This window comes from Dendropsophus ebraccatus, unplaced genomic scaffold (assembly GCF_027789765.1).
Source record: "Dendropsophus ebraccatus isolate aDenEbr1 unplaced genomic scaffold, aDenEbr1.pat pat_scaffold_2126_ctg1, whole genome shotgun sequence".
NCBI classification, from domain to species: Eukaryota; Metazoa; Chordata; class Amphibia; order Anura; family Hylidae; genus Dendropsophus; species Dendropsophus ebraccatus.
The window spans coordinates 2352-17890 of record NW_027209568.1 but is presented as its reverse complement, the minus strand read 5'-3'; the positions used below and the strand labels follow the sequence as shown (position 1 = coordinate 17890).

General features: G+C 40.3%; 1 protein-coding gene across 1 annotated transcript; it reads right to left on the bottom strand.

Annotated features, from left to right (window-relative positions):
* Positions 1-416: 416 nt before the first annotated feature.
* On the bottom strand, positions 417-15182 carry LOC138775823 (retinoblastoma-associated protein-like; the record flags this gene model as incomplete). Its single annotated transcript, XM_069956041.1, has 7 exons — positions 15118-15182; positions 13112-13179; positions 12568-12678; positions 8442-8590; positions 5924-6001; positions 3057-3166; positions 417-491 (listed from the first exon to the last, which is right to left on the bottom strand). Coding segments are annotated over exons 1-7 (656 nt in total), but the record flags the coding sequence as incomplete, so codon positions are not given.
* Positions 15183-15539: the final 357 nt, after the last annotated feature.

Here is a 15539-nt window from a genome sequence, read left to right as displayed (position 1 = left end):
GAAAAATAATGGCCATAAATTTGTGTATACATACTGCTCTGCTTGAATGTATGTGGGAAAAAAAAAATTAAAGATTGCTCTAATCTATTGTGCAAACAAAAAAAAAAAAGTGCAAAAAACATAAAACTTGCGCATATTGAGTACTATTTGCTAGTAAGAGGAGCTACAAAAAACAATTGCGGGCTATCACACACATTTTAAACTTGTAAGGGGAATGGGGGCCTGAAAGTCGCGAAGTTTTGAGCAGAAGTTTGTGCAAAAATGTGCAACTTTTTGCTTGAATAAACAAAAAAAAATGTGTGACTTTTAGACACAAAACACATGTCAAGACTGTAGATGAAACTTCCTCTTTATTTTTAGAGGCAAAACTGTAATTTTGAGGAACTCAGCCACTTCACACATCAGTAAAAGCTCACCTGACTGGTGTCTGTGGAGGAATTACAGCAGATTCTTCTAAATTGCTCTTTCGAGGTGTTCTCTCCTGTTCCAAACTGGACAAAAAGTATAAGAAAAAAAATCAGTTAAATAAACAGTAACAAGTTGAATGTGTAAAGCTAGACTAATGGCCCCTACACACAGACAAAATTCGGCAAAGCCAGATGACAGATGATGTCGGAAAAGAAAAGAGAGAATAAGCCATGATGCTTTGTTTTATATTGTCCAATCCCTTTATTCTCTTTAGAAATAAGCCGCCTCCAGAAAAGTCTGACATCAGTTCTCTCTCTCCTTGTGGTAAGCCCAATAAATGTTTGTCCGAAGGCTGTTGATAATACTGAACTTCTGGGGAAACATCAGCATAACTAAAATGGGCCTATTGAGCTTAGTGGGCTGACCTTAGGCTACTAGTGACCACATCCAGCATATTTCAGGATGTATACAGTAATTTTGCAGGACACTTAAGCGCAGCCTCTTGGACCCCAAAGTAGAGAAAAAAAGAAAAATCTGCACAGGATTGGGAAATAAAAAAAAAATATATGTATATATATATATATATATTATATTATATATATGTGTAGTATATAAAAAGCTTAAGTACTATCTACACATACTAGCTAATGTACACCCAGCTCTGAACACACCATATCCTGCAGTATGGCTGAGGAACTACTCTTATTTCTTCATTCATCTCACAGCCATTTCGGCTTCTTTCCAGCAATACTATTTAATCTCTTTAATGACAGCCAAAATGCCTTCTCACAGTGGTCATTAAGGTGGATTATACTGCCTTATATTTGAACTCATGAGATCAGGTGCCTGACTGATGGGTATTTTACGGATTCTGCCTTCCCAATTGCCATTATGGCAGCCCTAATCACAGGAAATATACAGTGCTTCAAGAAAAAAAAAAAAGTTTAGAAGGATAACCTAAAATACTACCATGCCCAAGATTTAACCCGTTGATGACACATGACGGGAGTCTGTTTTTAACACTGTGGCTGATAGCAGCAGAGGACTGGCAATTAAATAACCTGTAAATATTTATGTCGGTCCGGTGGGGGGGGGGGGGGCAGCCTGTAGCAACCGAGTGAAGATGAGGCCTATGTCTGCATTGATCTCTATGAGCAATCAAAGTATTGCTTATAGAAGTCTCCTAGGGATTATTACAAATTTTCATAAAGTAAAATAAAATAAAAGCTTTATAAACTGGGAATCGTTGTAATCATACTGACTTAAGTAACGAAGATTTCTCTGTTTTACCACACAGCACACGACGTACAGACGAACCCCTTACCACCAAAGGAAAAACAACAGCAACAGCATTAATAAAAAATCCCCTCCCTAATAAAAGTCCAAATCACCCCTTTCCCATTTACAAATTATAAATAAATAAACAAATAAACAAAACATTTGGTATCGCCGCGCACGTAATTGCCCAAACTATAATTAATTACATTCCCGATCTCGCACGACAAACGGCGTCAGCGCAAGAAAATTCCAAAGTGCTAAATTGCGCATTTTTGGACGCATCAAATCCACAAAAAAATGTAATAAAAAGCGATCAAAAAGTTGCATATGCGCAATCAAGGTACCGATAGAAAGTACATGTCATGGCGCAAAAAATGAAACCTCACACTACCCCATAGACCCAAGAATAAAAGCGCTATAAGCCTGGGAATGGAGCGATTTTAAGGAACATTTATCTGTTAACAATGGATTGAATTTTTTACAGGCTATCAGATAATATAAAAGTTACACATATTACATATCGTTGCAATCGTAACGACTTGAGGAACACGCATAACAAGTCAGTTTTACCATAGGGCGAACGGCGTAAATGCAAAACTCCCCGAAATCAAAACAAATTCCTTTTTTTTTTTTCAATTTGACAGCACAAATTAATTTTTTCCTGTTTCGCAGCATATTTTATGGAAAAATAATGCCTGTCATTGCAAATTACAATTGGTTTCGCAAATAATAAGGGCTCATATGGGTCTCTAGGTAAAAAAATGCAAGTGCTATGGCCTTTTAAACATGAAGTGGAAAAGCAAAGTGCAAATTGGCTTTGACCCTAAGGGGTTAAACATGAGAAGGAAAGAAACAAAAGTGCAAAAACAAAAATTCACTAAGTCCTAAAGGGGTTAATCAGCAACCCAAAAATGCCCTCATGCCCTTAGCAATGCTATCAAAAAAAAAAAAAAAAAAAAGCAAGCTGTGCTAATCCTCTCTGTTAAAAGCACAGACCCTAGAGGTTTCAGCATTGTTTTCATTCCTTTTCCTAGAGGACGCAAAGATCCATGAATCAGACGACTCAATAGGAAAAAAAAAAAGTATAGCGTACCTCTATGCTAAGCATGTAGACATCTTCGCTATTTCAGTGTATCTTATGGCATTTGTGACAAAGATCCAACCTTGTGTGAATTACAATGTTACAAAATCGGGATCCTTTGTACTCTTCAACTAATAATGTTATAGGATGTTCTTCTAAATTTCACCAAGACCCCAAACCATTTTATGCTAGAAGAAATAGTGAAGTGACTCAAACCATTATTCATTAACGTTTTCAAGTGTAATAATGTAACAACTATTTCAAGAAGACTGACACTTTAACCATTTACCTTCTCCGGAAATCAACTTTTAGAGTGTTGTCATTTTCCAAAAACAGTCTTTCGTCTATATCTTTGTTCTTCTGATAAAGTTCTCCATACTGTTGTGAGATAGCATCAACCTGAAACACAGTACCATTATTTTAGTATGTAAGCTCATGCATGCGAGCAGGGACCTCACTCCTCATGTATGGATAATTATATGTATCTCTGTAATGTCGATTTTTTGTCTATGTATGTACCCCCCAGAATTGTAAAGTGCTGCGGAATCTGTCAGCGCTATATAAATAAAAAATTATTATTATTATTATTATTATTACATTGAATACACAATAATGTGCTACATAAAAGTATATGGAAAAGCAATAACCTGTCCACACATTTTATTAGGAAAAAAAAATCCACACATCCGGGTCCACCACTGACCCAGAGAATGACAGGGCTGCAATGTTAGTGCTACAACTAAAAAAAATAAATAAATAAAGATCTCATTTATTTGAATAGAAAAGGGGAACCCATGAAGAAACAAAAATTGGCATGGTCAACTATTTTCTGTGAGGTCCTCAAACACCCCCCACCCCCACAACATGGACAACGTTTTTGCCTGTGTGCACACGTCCTAAGCAAAACTGGGGGGCTGTGTGTACCAGAATGCTGATGCTAGAGCAGGCAAGGAGAGTACTGTCTGGTTTACTAATTAACTATAGCTCTGGAGGGCTGCTAATTAGGCACTGTGCAATGTATGCAGAATGTAAATTATATCTATCTATCTAATGTAAACTAAATGTCATATATACATAAACCTGCCATTACCAAACCAAAAAAAACCAACAAAAAACGTATATGACGCTGCAGCATGCTCTAGGTGTAGCATTTGGGGGCTTTTTAGCTCTGCTAATGTCACACATACTAGTACTACATATTACTACCCTAAAGCTTTAAACATTGTTTTGTGTCAGCTATTGCAGAGTAGTTCTCAATGGATTAAAGTAGGTGAATGAAACCTAGCAGGAGACGCTACTAGGGTATAGTTTAGGTCTGATCTCTCCTTTCTCTGCAACAGTGGGTGCTCCTGGTCACCCGCTGTGAAAGGAACAGCTGCTGTGTCCTATTCACTGAAAAAAAGGAAAGATATAGCGATGCATCCCCTGGATCTAAGGATTAGTAGGATCCCGGAGGTCTGACCCTCTACAAACAAAGTGAAAGCATATGGCAGAAAACCCAAAGTGATACTTTTATTACATCACCTCTCTCCACATGAGGAGGGAGCGTTTAAGGTGTCCATATAACTGCTGGCAAACGTTGGTTCCACTGTCAGTTACCTCTCCCATCTTCCCCATAAACAGGAAAGTTCAGCACGATCCGAACACATGTCTGCGTTCTCTACGGGGAGTGGAGAGGTAAGCCGCAGCCTGAGAGACGCTGGCTTTTTTTTTTTCATAATACTTTTATTTGTATAGCACACACAAATTCCACAGCACTTTACATAGTTTTTTATTTTTTTTAATCTCTTAGGCTACGTTCACACAGAGCAAAAGGGGCGGATTACGCAAGGAAATATTTCCGCCTGAAAACAACTGACGCTGAATTCCGAGCAGAATATAAGCAGAATGTAAGCAGAATCCCTGCGTATTCCCCTAGGAAAGTGTTCAGCTCGTGACAAATTCAGCGCGGAATACTCAAGGAATCCGCGCTGAATCCGCATGCATTCAGCGCTGAAATTCAGCGAGTAAACTAGACTATACCAGAATATATACTAGAATCCTCCTCCCCCCTTTTTTCCCCATTTCCGCGCTGATTTAGCGCGTAATTTCCGCTTGTATTACGCTTGCATTCCGCGCTGAAACAGAAGATCAGAGCCCCATTGGTTTGTATAGGCTTCTGCTAGCGGAAGAACAAACATGTTCATTCTTCTGGCGGAAAGTGCATTAGTTCAGTGCGGAAATTCCACCCTGTGAACTGCAGAGCAGAATTTCCATTCAACACAATGGAAATTAGCTCTGCACTTATTTTAACGGCTGAAATTTCAGCGCTGATTCAGCGCAGAAATTCAGCTGCTTTTGCTCTGTGTGTGAACGAGCCCTTAGAGAACAAAGGGTCGGCCAGTGAGTTTTCATCGTGTACGACCCCTATTGCTACCGACATCATCTGACGTTCAAAAGTAAAGAGAGCTCCATATGAACTGCTATGCTGCAAATGTGAGAGTGAGTTCTTGCAGTGTGGTGCAAATGCATGGTGATCCTGCTGGCAATAGAGGTTCATGCACAGCCACACTTGCAAAGTCTAAGCAACTGAGTGCTATAATTGTATATATGGTATAATAAAGGGGTAGTTCACCAAAAAAAAATTGTTTTCAAATTAACTGGTGCCAGAAAGTCCTTGAGATTTGTAATTTACTTTATCAAAAATCTCTAGTCTTCCAAGAACTGATCAGCTGCTGTATGTCCTGCAGGAAACAGTGTATTCTTTCCAGTCTGGAGAGCAGGAGAGTTTTTTTATGTAGATTGTTACTGATCTGGACATTTTCTGTCATGGACAGAGGTGGCAGCAGAGAGTACTGTGTCAGACTGGAGAGAAAACACCACTTCCTGCAGGACATACAGCAGTTGATAAGTACTGGAAGACTTGAGATTTTTTTTAATAGAAATAAATTACAACTCTCTGGCACAGTTAATTTGAAAGCATTTTTTGTTTGGTGAACAACCCCTCTACAGCTCTGTAAAATCAAGAAATCCTACTTTATGCAAATATATGACAGGCCTACCATCAAGGACAAACTAAGGAAAACAGAGGACGCAGATGATGATCACTATGTTCAAAATCATAAACAGCAACAATGAACAAACATAAAACTAGTAACAAAACAGTTATTAACATACCTTTGGGAACCCTTCAATACAGGAAATCCCAGCAGAGTCCAGAAAGTCAACAAAGCTAGAGACATAGACATGTTTTACCTAAGGGAATAAGGAAATGTGGATCAGAATGAGTATACGGTTATTAGTCAGTACAAGAATTGTGTATAGACCTGAGTGACCTGAGCGAATCATAGGATACTCTGACAAATGTAATATTCACAAAATCATTATTTTCTGGTTAACAAAGTAACAAACTACTCATCAATTCGGCCATTTTAGGATTTCGCCTATTTTGCATTGCAGATAATGGGGAACGTCAATAAACTATAACATGTTAGTGTTTTCTAGATCACAAATCATGTTTCCATTAAGAAACACAAGTGACCACATTTATTATGCATAATGCTTCAGAATATTGGCTCCACATATGCTTAAATTGTGGTGCACAGCAACTGACACATTTATGCTGTGTGTGCCAAAAAGGACAGGAAAATGTGTTCATAAAGACGGTGCTGTATACAGGGAAAGAGGCCAAATTGCCTTTGCCTGAAGTATGCCAACTAATAATTCACGTAAACTAAAATTAAAGTGTGCAAACCAAAGGCCCTTTTTATTATCACTGACCCGTGTGAGAGCCAAAGATCAGCCAACGCACGAGCAAATGGCTGCTCACCCGCTGATTTGTGTGGTGGTAAAAAGTATTATTATGGGCTGCTCCTGTCTCTAAACAGGAGGTGTGCGGCCAATACAAACACAGCAATCCTTTGTGCGGCCTTCCGACTGGCCATGCAGACGAGCTCTGAACTTAATGATTGGCGCTCATTTGCGGCTGCAAATGGCCATGCATCAGGTGGTGTAAAAAGGCTTTGGACTAGAGAGTCTACAGATGCACCATGTATCAATCAGCCTGAACCATTGTGATTTATCTGGCTTATGCTGTGTTTACACGGAGCAATTATTCGCCCAATCGAACGATTAACGATTTTATTTTTTTTTTAAAGAATTTATTTAACATTTTGCACTTACAAGAAAGCAAAACACATGTTGGTGAATTAGAAAGAAATGGTTGTAGTACACAGTACAGAAGTAGCTCCATCTGAGCACACAGGACAGTAGTAAGTGTCACCGAGAAACAGGGTAAATTATGACTACCCAATGGAATTCAGCGGTAGCAAACAAGTATCTATCCTCCAAAAAGAACAACAGGACATAGAAACCAACAACAAGCGCCCGACACATTTATACTTCTATACATACCGGGCACCTCTCCCTCGACACACCTCCCAAATCCACAAACATACAGACAGTCTCTACACAGGGGTCGCAGCTGACAACAACCAGTGGATCCAGATCTTTTTACATTTTTGGGGGCATTTCCTGCTTTCATATAGTGACTGGTATAATGGAACATATTTGTTCGCAAACTGTATCCAGTGGGCAAGGGATGGTGTGTCTGGGCTTTTCCACGCCATAACAACAATTTTTCGGGCACAGATCAAAAGAAATCTAATGAACATACAATAGTAACAGTTCTGAGTTACGTCATTAATAATTGCCAGGAGACAACCCTTAAGAGTAAAAATTAGTGGAAATTCAAAGTGTTGTGATAGGAATTCCATGACCTCGCTCCAGAATGGGACACCTTAGGGCATTCCCAAACAGAATGCATAAAGGAGCCAACTGCGGCCTGACACCTAAGAAGAGGTATTAGTAGTTAGTACCCCCATTCTGCAGAGACGCTCCGGGTGTAGTATAACCTTAAAAGAAAACGCATCATGCATGAGCTAATCACATGAACTAACCACCGTGGGGTAGAAGGAACCAACCACCTCTTTCCAGTGATCTGCCGATTAACGATTTTGAAGCAACAATTTGGATTTTATAACGATCAGCGTTTAGACTGAGAAAAATCGTTAGAAAAGTTATTATTGTGATCGTTTTTAACATTGCTTAAGCCCATCTTTCACATAGGGTCAATCTTTGAAAGACTGTTTACAAGAAGCGATCTGCGAATTTTTAGCAAACGACCAACGATGATTTGAGAACATGCTGAAAGACCAAAATAAACGTTTTCTCGCTCGTCGCTTGATCGTTTGCTGTGTTTACACGGAACAATTATCGCTTAAATGCCATGGTTATAGCGAAAATTCGAACTATAATCGTTCCATGTAAACATAGCATTATTTTTTCTGATTAGCAGAGGGCTTGTGCAAGGAGCTCATCACACATGGGACATATACAATCTGATACAACGGCATCTGGGGAGAGAAGCTTTGCGACAAGTACACTTTAAATATGCCAGAGAAAAAGATTTTCTTTTTCTCTTGCACTTGGATTTTTAGCAGCTCTAGATTTTCCAAATCTGAAATGCCTTCAACAGATGTGTATTTTTGAAGAAGAAAAGAGACAGGAAGAGTAGTAATGGAGAAATGTCTGATAGTATAAAGCAATCCTCTGCCCGTCTCTACCTATTTATATTTGAAGTGAAAACTATTTGTTCTTCCTCAACCAAACAAACTAAAAACAGGGAAATTATTACCTCATCAACTGGACATTCGTTCGCCTTACAAAGAGCTTCTATAACCCTGGTGTCTGCTTCAGACTTCTGTGACGTCGCTGTGTTCCTGTTCTGACCACGTCGGGACGAACGGGTTGGTCCACTGACAGATATCCCATTCACTGCGCTCTCTACAGTCAAGTGACAGCAGGATTAGTGCATATTGACATTCATATAAATGTTAAATGGTTTACTCAAGAAAAAAAGCAGAAACCTAATCAGTCATTAGTCACAAAAATATTAGCAAGGAAAGTGCATTGAAGTTTGCTAGATGGCATCCAAGGTTGTTTGTAATTTCTAACATAATATCAAACTGACACATGCCATCCAAACTCCATACCATCCACCAGAGGATCCTTTTTGGAGTTTTGCATGGATGTTTTTAGAGTCCTAACTTTATTTCCTTTGTGGGAATTTAAAATCATATTGGTGCATTTTTATGATGACACATCAGGCTGTTTTTAATACCATATTTATTTTTAGGTTTACTACTATTATTTTGTATACAAAGTAATTTTTTTCCCATTTATACTATTGTATACTTTTTTTTATAGTTAGGTGACTAGAAGCTGTGATTCTTTGATCGTTTATTGCTGTCAGTGTGAGGGGTTGTTAACACCATAAATAAAGAAGCAGAAAGTTCATACCAGAATCCTTGTGGAAACCTGCATCTGAATTCTGTGTTTTTATACAGAGTTAGGGGTATGTGAACACTGAGTAATTTTGATGAAACGCCGTCGCGATGTTCCTTTTTTTTCCCTCACGCTAAAAAAAAAAAAAAGCCAAATAGATTTTCAGAGTTAAGTAGAGATTCCCCATAAGTCGAAAGCAGATGAAATTTCATGCTGAAACACACTGATTTTGACGTGGAAATCAGCACATTGGATTAGGGTAGTGATGATTCTGACAGCTTTAAAATAAGTCACCAGTGCAACCAGGCGGTGGGGAAAGCTAATGGTATGCTGGGCTGTATAGTAAGAGGTATAATCAGTAGAAAGGGGAGATTGTGATCCCGCTGTATAGAGCTCTGGTGACCACATCTGGAATACTGGGTCCAGTTCTGGAGATCACCTACAAAAGATATTGATAAAATAGAAGGGTCCAAAGACGAGCCAAAAAATGGTGGAGGGTGTGAGGCTTAAAACATATCAGGAAAGACTTAAGGATTTGAATGAGTATAGTCTGGAAGAAAGAAGAGAAAGGGGGACATGGTTGAAACCTTTAAGTAAGTTGAAGGACAAAATCAGGTTCAGGAGGAAGTGTTTTTAGTATAAAAGAAAAACTGAACTCAAGAACAAGAGGACACAGCGAGAGGTTAGTTGGGAGAAAGATCAGAAGCACTGTGAGTAGGGCTGGGCGATATGGGCAAAAAATAAAATCTCGATTTTTTAAAAATTTTTGACGATTCTCGATTTAAATCTCGATTTTTTTTTTTTTTTCCTTTTTTGCTAATAACAGAACATTTCTCCCTGCAGCATCAGATACTATTTTAAATTTTAGACAACAACTGGATTTCCAGTGTAACAGAGGCCCCATATAGTATAGGAAATCATGTTTGTGCCTCTTCTACGGGGGTGTAGTAGTGGAGGTATAGTGGATAAGGGGTATAGTAGTGGAGGTATAGTGGATAAGGGGTATAGTAGTGGAGGTATAGCGGATAAGCGGGTAATAGTAGTGGAGGTATAGCGGAAAGGGGGTAGTTAGTGGAGGTATAGTGATAAGGGGTTATAGTAGTGGAGGTAAGTGGATAAGGGGTGTAGTAGTGGAGGATAGTGGATAAGGGGTGTAGTAGTGGAGGTATAGTGGATAGGGGGTGTGTAGTAGTGGAGGTATAGTGGATACGGGTGTAGTAGTGGAGGTATAGTGGATAAGGGGTGTAGTAGTGGAGGTATAGTGGATAAGGGGGTATAGTAGTGGAGGTATATGATAGGGGGTGTAGGAGTGGAGGTATAGTGGATAAGGGGTGTAGTAGTGGAGGTATAGTGAGGGGGACTGGGGTAAAACTAAAGGGGACTGGGGTGACACTAAAGGGGACTGGGTGACACTAAAGGGGAACTGGGGACACTAAAGGGGACGGAGGACACTAAAGGGGACTGGGGTGACACTGGGGGACTGGGGACAATGGGGGACACTAAAGGGGACTGGGGTGACACTAAAGGGGACTGGGGTGACACTAAAGGGGACTGGGGTGACACTAAAGGGGACTGGGGTGACACTAAAGGGGAATGGGGTGACACTAAAGGGGACTGGGGTGACACTAAAGGGGATGGGGGACACTAAAGGGGACTGGGGTGACACTGGGGGACACTAAAGGGGACTGGGGTGACACTAAAGGGGACGGGGTGACACTAAAGGGACTGGGGTGACACTAAAGGGGACTGGGGTGACACTAAAGGGGACTGGGGTGACACTAAAGGGGACTGGGGTGACACTAAAGGGGACTGGGTGACACTAAAGGGGACTGGAGGGACACTGAGGGGACTGGGGGGGGGACACTGAGGGAACAATGAGGGGACTGGGGGGTGACACACTGAAGGGGACTGGGGGGGGACACTGAAGGGGACTGGGGGGGGACACTGAAGTGGACTGGGGGGGGACACACTGAAGGGGACGGGGGGGGACACTGAGGGGATTGGGGGGGGACACTGAGGGAACAATGAGGGGACGGGGGGGACACTGAAGGGGACTGGGGGGGGACACTGAGGGAACAATGAGGGGATTGGGGGGGACACTGAGGGACTGGGGGGTGACTGGGTGCAGCTGGAGGTGATTGGAGCAGGAGGGCACATACATCTCCTCCTCCTCTCACCTCCACACACACGCTCCCCTCCGGCCAGATATGGAGGTCCCGGGTCTGTGGAGGAGGAGGAGCAGGGACTACAGTAGGTGGTGATCGCATAGCTGCGGGTCACGGAGCTAGTACAGCGGGGAACGGGGGTCTGCAGCGAGCCGCCGATCCCGCTGTATAGCTCCAGGACGAGCAGCGCCCGCGATCACCACCTACTGTAGTCCCTGCGGCCTCCTCCTCCTCCACAGGACCCGGGACCTCCATATCTGGCCGGGGGGAAGGGGACGCTCAGTGGAAGGGGCGGGGGCCAGGTCAGCGGCGGCCGTGTCAGTGGCTGGAGGCCGCCGGCACTGCACCGCCCCTCTCAGCCTGGCCACCCAGCATCTTCTCCCCGCTCACCCACACCGCCCCTCTACGGCTCTCCCGCGGCCTGCACCGCAACCCCATTCTCTCAGCTCCTCCCCGACACCGCAGCCCGAAATGATTTTTTGTGAAAATCGAATTTACGATTTTCACAAAAAATCAAATCGATTTCAACGTTCTGGACGATTAATCGAATTCATTCGATTAATCGCCCAGCCCTAACTGTGAGAAAATATTACTTTACTAAAAGAGTAGTAGATGCTTGGAACAAACTTCCAGCAGATGTGGTTAGAAAATCTACAATAACAGAATGTAAACCTGCCTGGGATAAACATATATCTATCCCAAGATAATAAAAATGGAAATACTAAAAAGGGCAGACTAGATGGACCCAGTGGTCTTTTTCTGTCGACAACCTTCTATGTTTTTATGAATTCTGCATCCAAATTAACACTGATTTTAGCCGAGAGAACATTGCGCCTACAATGTAACACAGACATACTATCAGGTCCAATTTGTGACAGACCAGAAACCTCTGTCACACAGTAAAAACACAGCTGCTTTCTTCCAGAAACAGCACCTTCAATTTGAATGTGTTTTTAGCTCAGTTCCATTAGAGTGAATAGAGCTGAATTGCAATACCATGCACAACCTCTGGACAGGGATAAAGCTGTTTTTACAAGTAGCTGTGTTTTACTAACTCCTTTAACATCTGAGGATACACAGAGAAAATAAATTTAGAAGCTAATAACATTGTAAATAAAAATCTATGGAAAATTGTCAGTGTATGCACAAACTTCTGTTTTTCTATTGACTTTAAAGTAGCACATTATTAGAAGTAAAATATGGCCTTGATTTTTACTATATAACTGTCAAATTTTGCTTTTATTTTACTGTAGGTAAACATAACCTAGATCTTAGTAACTTCTGCTTAAAACATTACAAGAGTTAGCATACTATATGGTTCCTTGAGAGCATCTGATGGCGATCGCTTGATAAAATATTCCAGGACACAGAGCAGCAGCTGGAAGGAGATCACTAGGTCATCATCCATCTGCAAAACTTTCCCTGAATAAAGAGAAAGAATTGACAACTCAGTTCCAGAAAACATCAATATGGTCTCCTATTTTACAAGTTGAAACTAAGGCCTTATTTACACACATCTGCTTATTCTGTCCACATTTTGCAGATCCATAAATGTGGACAGAAAACCATGGCAAAAAAAAAAAACAAAAAACGGGCAATACGGCCCACTTTTGCAGCAAGGGATTACCGATCCTGAATGAAGTAGTCCATGCATATGTGGACAGGTTTGCAGACAGGTTGCACAACCGCAGGTCTGCTGCTATCAGCAAGACAACGGATGTGTAAATCTGGCCTAACGTAAATACAATAGAGATAAAGAGAAATATAGTAAATAAGGTTGATATATAAAGGTACTCCTACTTTTTATTAACACATGGTCACAAAATAACACCATTAAATTTTTTCAACATTCTACCTTTAGCTAAAATGAAGGTAACCCAAGAGCTTCTCATAAGGTAAGGTTTACCAGAATCTGAAGAGGTCCTGTATGTTAAACATAAAATATTTGAACAAAACCACTAGCTAGAACATTAATACAAAATACAGACTGGAAGGATAAGATCTGCCGGCACTCTTAACTAGAATCTTACAAGCTAGAATGCATATACCGTATTAACAAAAAAAAAACATATATAGGTTAACAGGGGAATATTTTATAAAATACATATAAAAGATAAAAAAAATAAAAAAAAGACATGCATTCAGTTCAACTATGACTGTCAGGGGCTGAAAGATTTGAGATGGCTTGGTTCCTTTATTGCAAATTAACATGCTTAGGCTAGGTTCAGGCTAAGTTCACACACCATCTTTTTTTAGCTGTTCAACAGCCATCATTTTGGACATCCTTTATTTTGAAATAACGGATTTGGCCTCAAAATTACAGAATACAAAAAGACGAACGTCAGTGTGTGAATTTTGCCTCACACTGGATTTTTCCTGTCTGTTTAAAGGAAAATACATATGCCATATAAGGAATTCAATACTGTAGGATCAGTCTACCATTGACTTACATTAATATATATAATATATATATTATATATATATATATATATATATATATACCACAACACACACATACATACACAACACACACACACACACAACACACACAAAGAACTATTTGCCATGTTTTTTGTAGGTTAAAATGAAATGTACTAAAGCGGATGCAAAAATGCAGTCAGTGTGAATCTAGTCTTAGCCATGCTCACTAAAAGCCCACATGGTTTGCTTCAGGTAACAAGGACACGACTGAAGAAACTGAAAAGTGTACTTACTGATTATTGTCTGTTCAATAAAGATGTATCGATGGTCCTAAGAAAGAAAAAAACACAAGCATTTTTCCCACTATCTGCTTAAAAACAATACATACAAATTAATTAATGAATAAATGTTCTGGTTTCACAGCATATTGTAGGCAAAAATTACGTCTGCCATTGCAAAGTACAATAAGTAGCGCAAAAAATAAGGGCTCATATGGGTCTCTAGGTGGAAAAATGCAGTGTGCTATGGCTCATATACACAAGGAGGAAAAAAGGAAAGCGCAAAAAAGAAAACTGGCTGTGTCCCCTTAAGGTTAACCTCACAGATACGTACCTGAAAGGCCTTCTCAGTGACACAGTCAAAAATTACTTGTTTATCTTGTTAAAAGGATAATGGGAGACATGAATTACTGATGAGGCTCCTGATTCTACACTATGTTTTACTGAATGATTTCTTTAAAACAATGTATTCAAATTTCTCTTTGTTTTTGAAGAGAAACCCGTTAATCACATTGAGATAGGCAGTGAGGAAAGCTGCTCCTCTCCAGGCCAGGTGCCTAATTTATTACTACAAAAAAAAAAAACAACACACACACACACACAACTAAACTTCTTGATATGCCATAGAGACATGTCAAAAATTTGCGACACCTTCAATGTCATAGTGAGTGGGATGAATCGTTTACCATTGAAGGAGGAAGACACACAATCAACCCTCCCATATATTTTAACACAGACTTCGATCTTGTCCATAAAAAAAGCATCACGTGAACTATATTGCTATGGCTATGAGCGAATTTTCAGTACAAATGAAGGAAATCACTTGTTAGCTCGGCAATCAGCTTATCAGCCTGCTGCTTTTGAAGCCCATGCCGCTCCATGACACTCCACCCTGGGTGTCTGAAAAAGCCGAATCCAGTCCTGGAAGCTTCTGCCAGGAATGGACCCAGCTTTTCCAGCACAGGGCAAAGCAGAATGGACTTCAAAAGTAGAAGGCTGATAAGCAGATTGCAGAAAGGAAGCGATTCATTTTTTTTGACTGTAAATGCACTCATCTCTAACTAATGGCCTAACAAGGGGATAATGTGATATCAAAAATCAGAGACTAAAATATACATGTAAAACAAAGGGTTCATCAATTCTTACGAAAGCTAGCTGTTACCTCTGAAATTTTTGGTATAAATTGCATGTGGTTTCATATTTTTTCTGAAGCTTTGACACTCGCATTGTCAACTTTGGTGCTCAGATATCCATGTTGATATCAACTTGATTCAAAAGCCAAAAACATTTACTGCCACTGAAAGAAAAAGAAGGAAATCAGTGCAATGTCTGTGAGAAATGCAAATATAATAGTAATAAAGGGAATAAAAAAATTACACTTCCTGTTATGAAAGATTACTTTTCCGCAGCAACACAATCATCAGTAATCACAGACAGGATTATGGAGAAAGGCGACACAGTATATAGTTTAGGCCATTACAATAAATGATGGTAGAAGTCATCCTCCTCCCCTTCACTGCACAATGATCTCTGAACAGGTTAAAGAGCATGCCTAGATAACTCTCCCATAGTATGGGTTCCTCC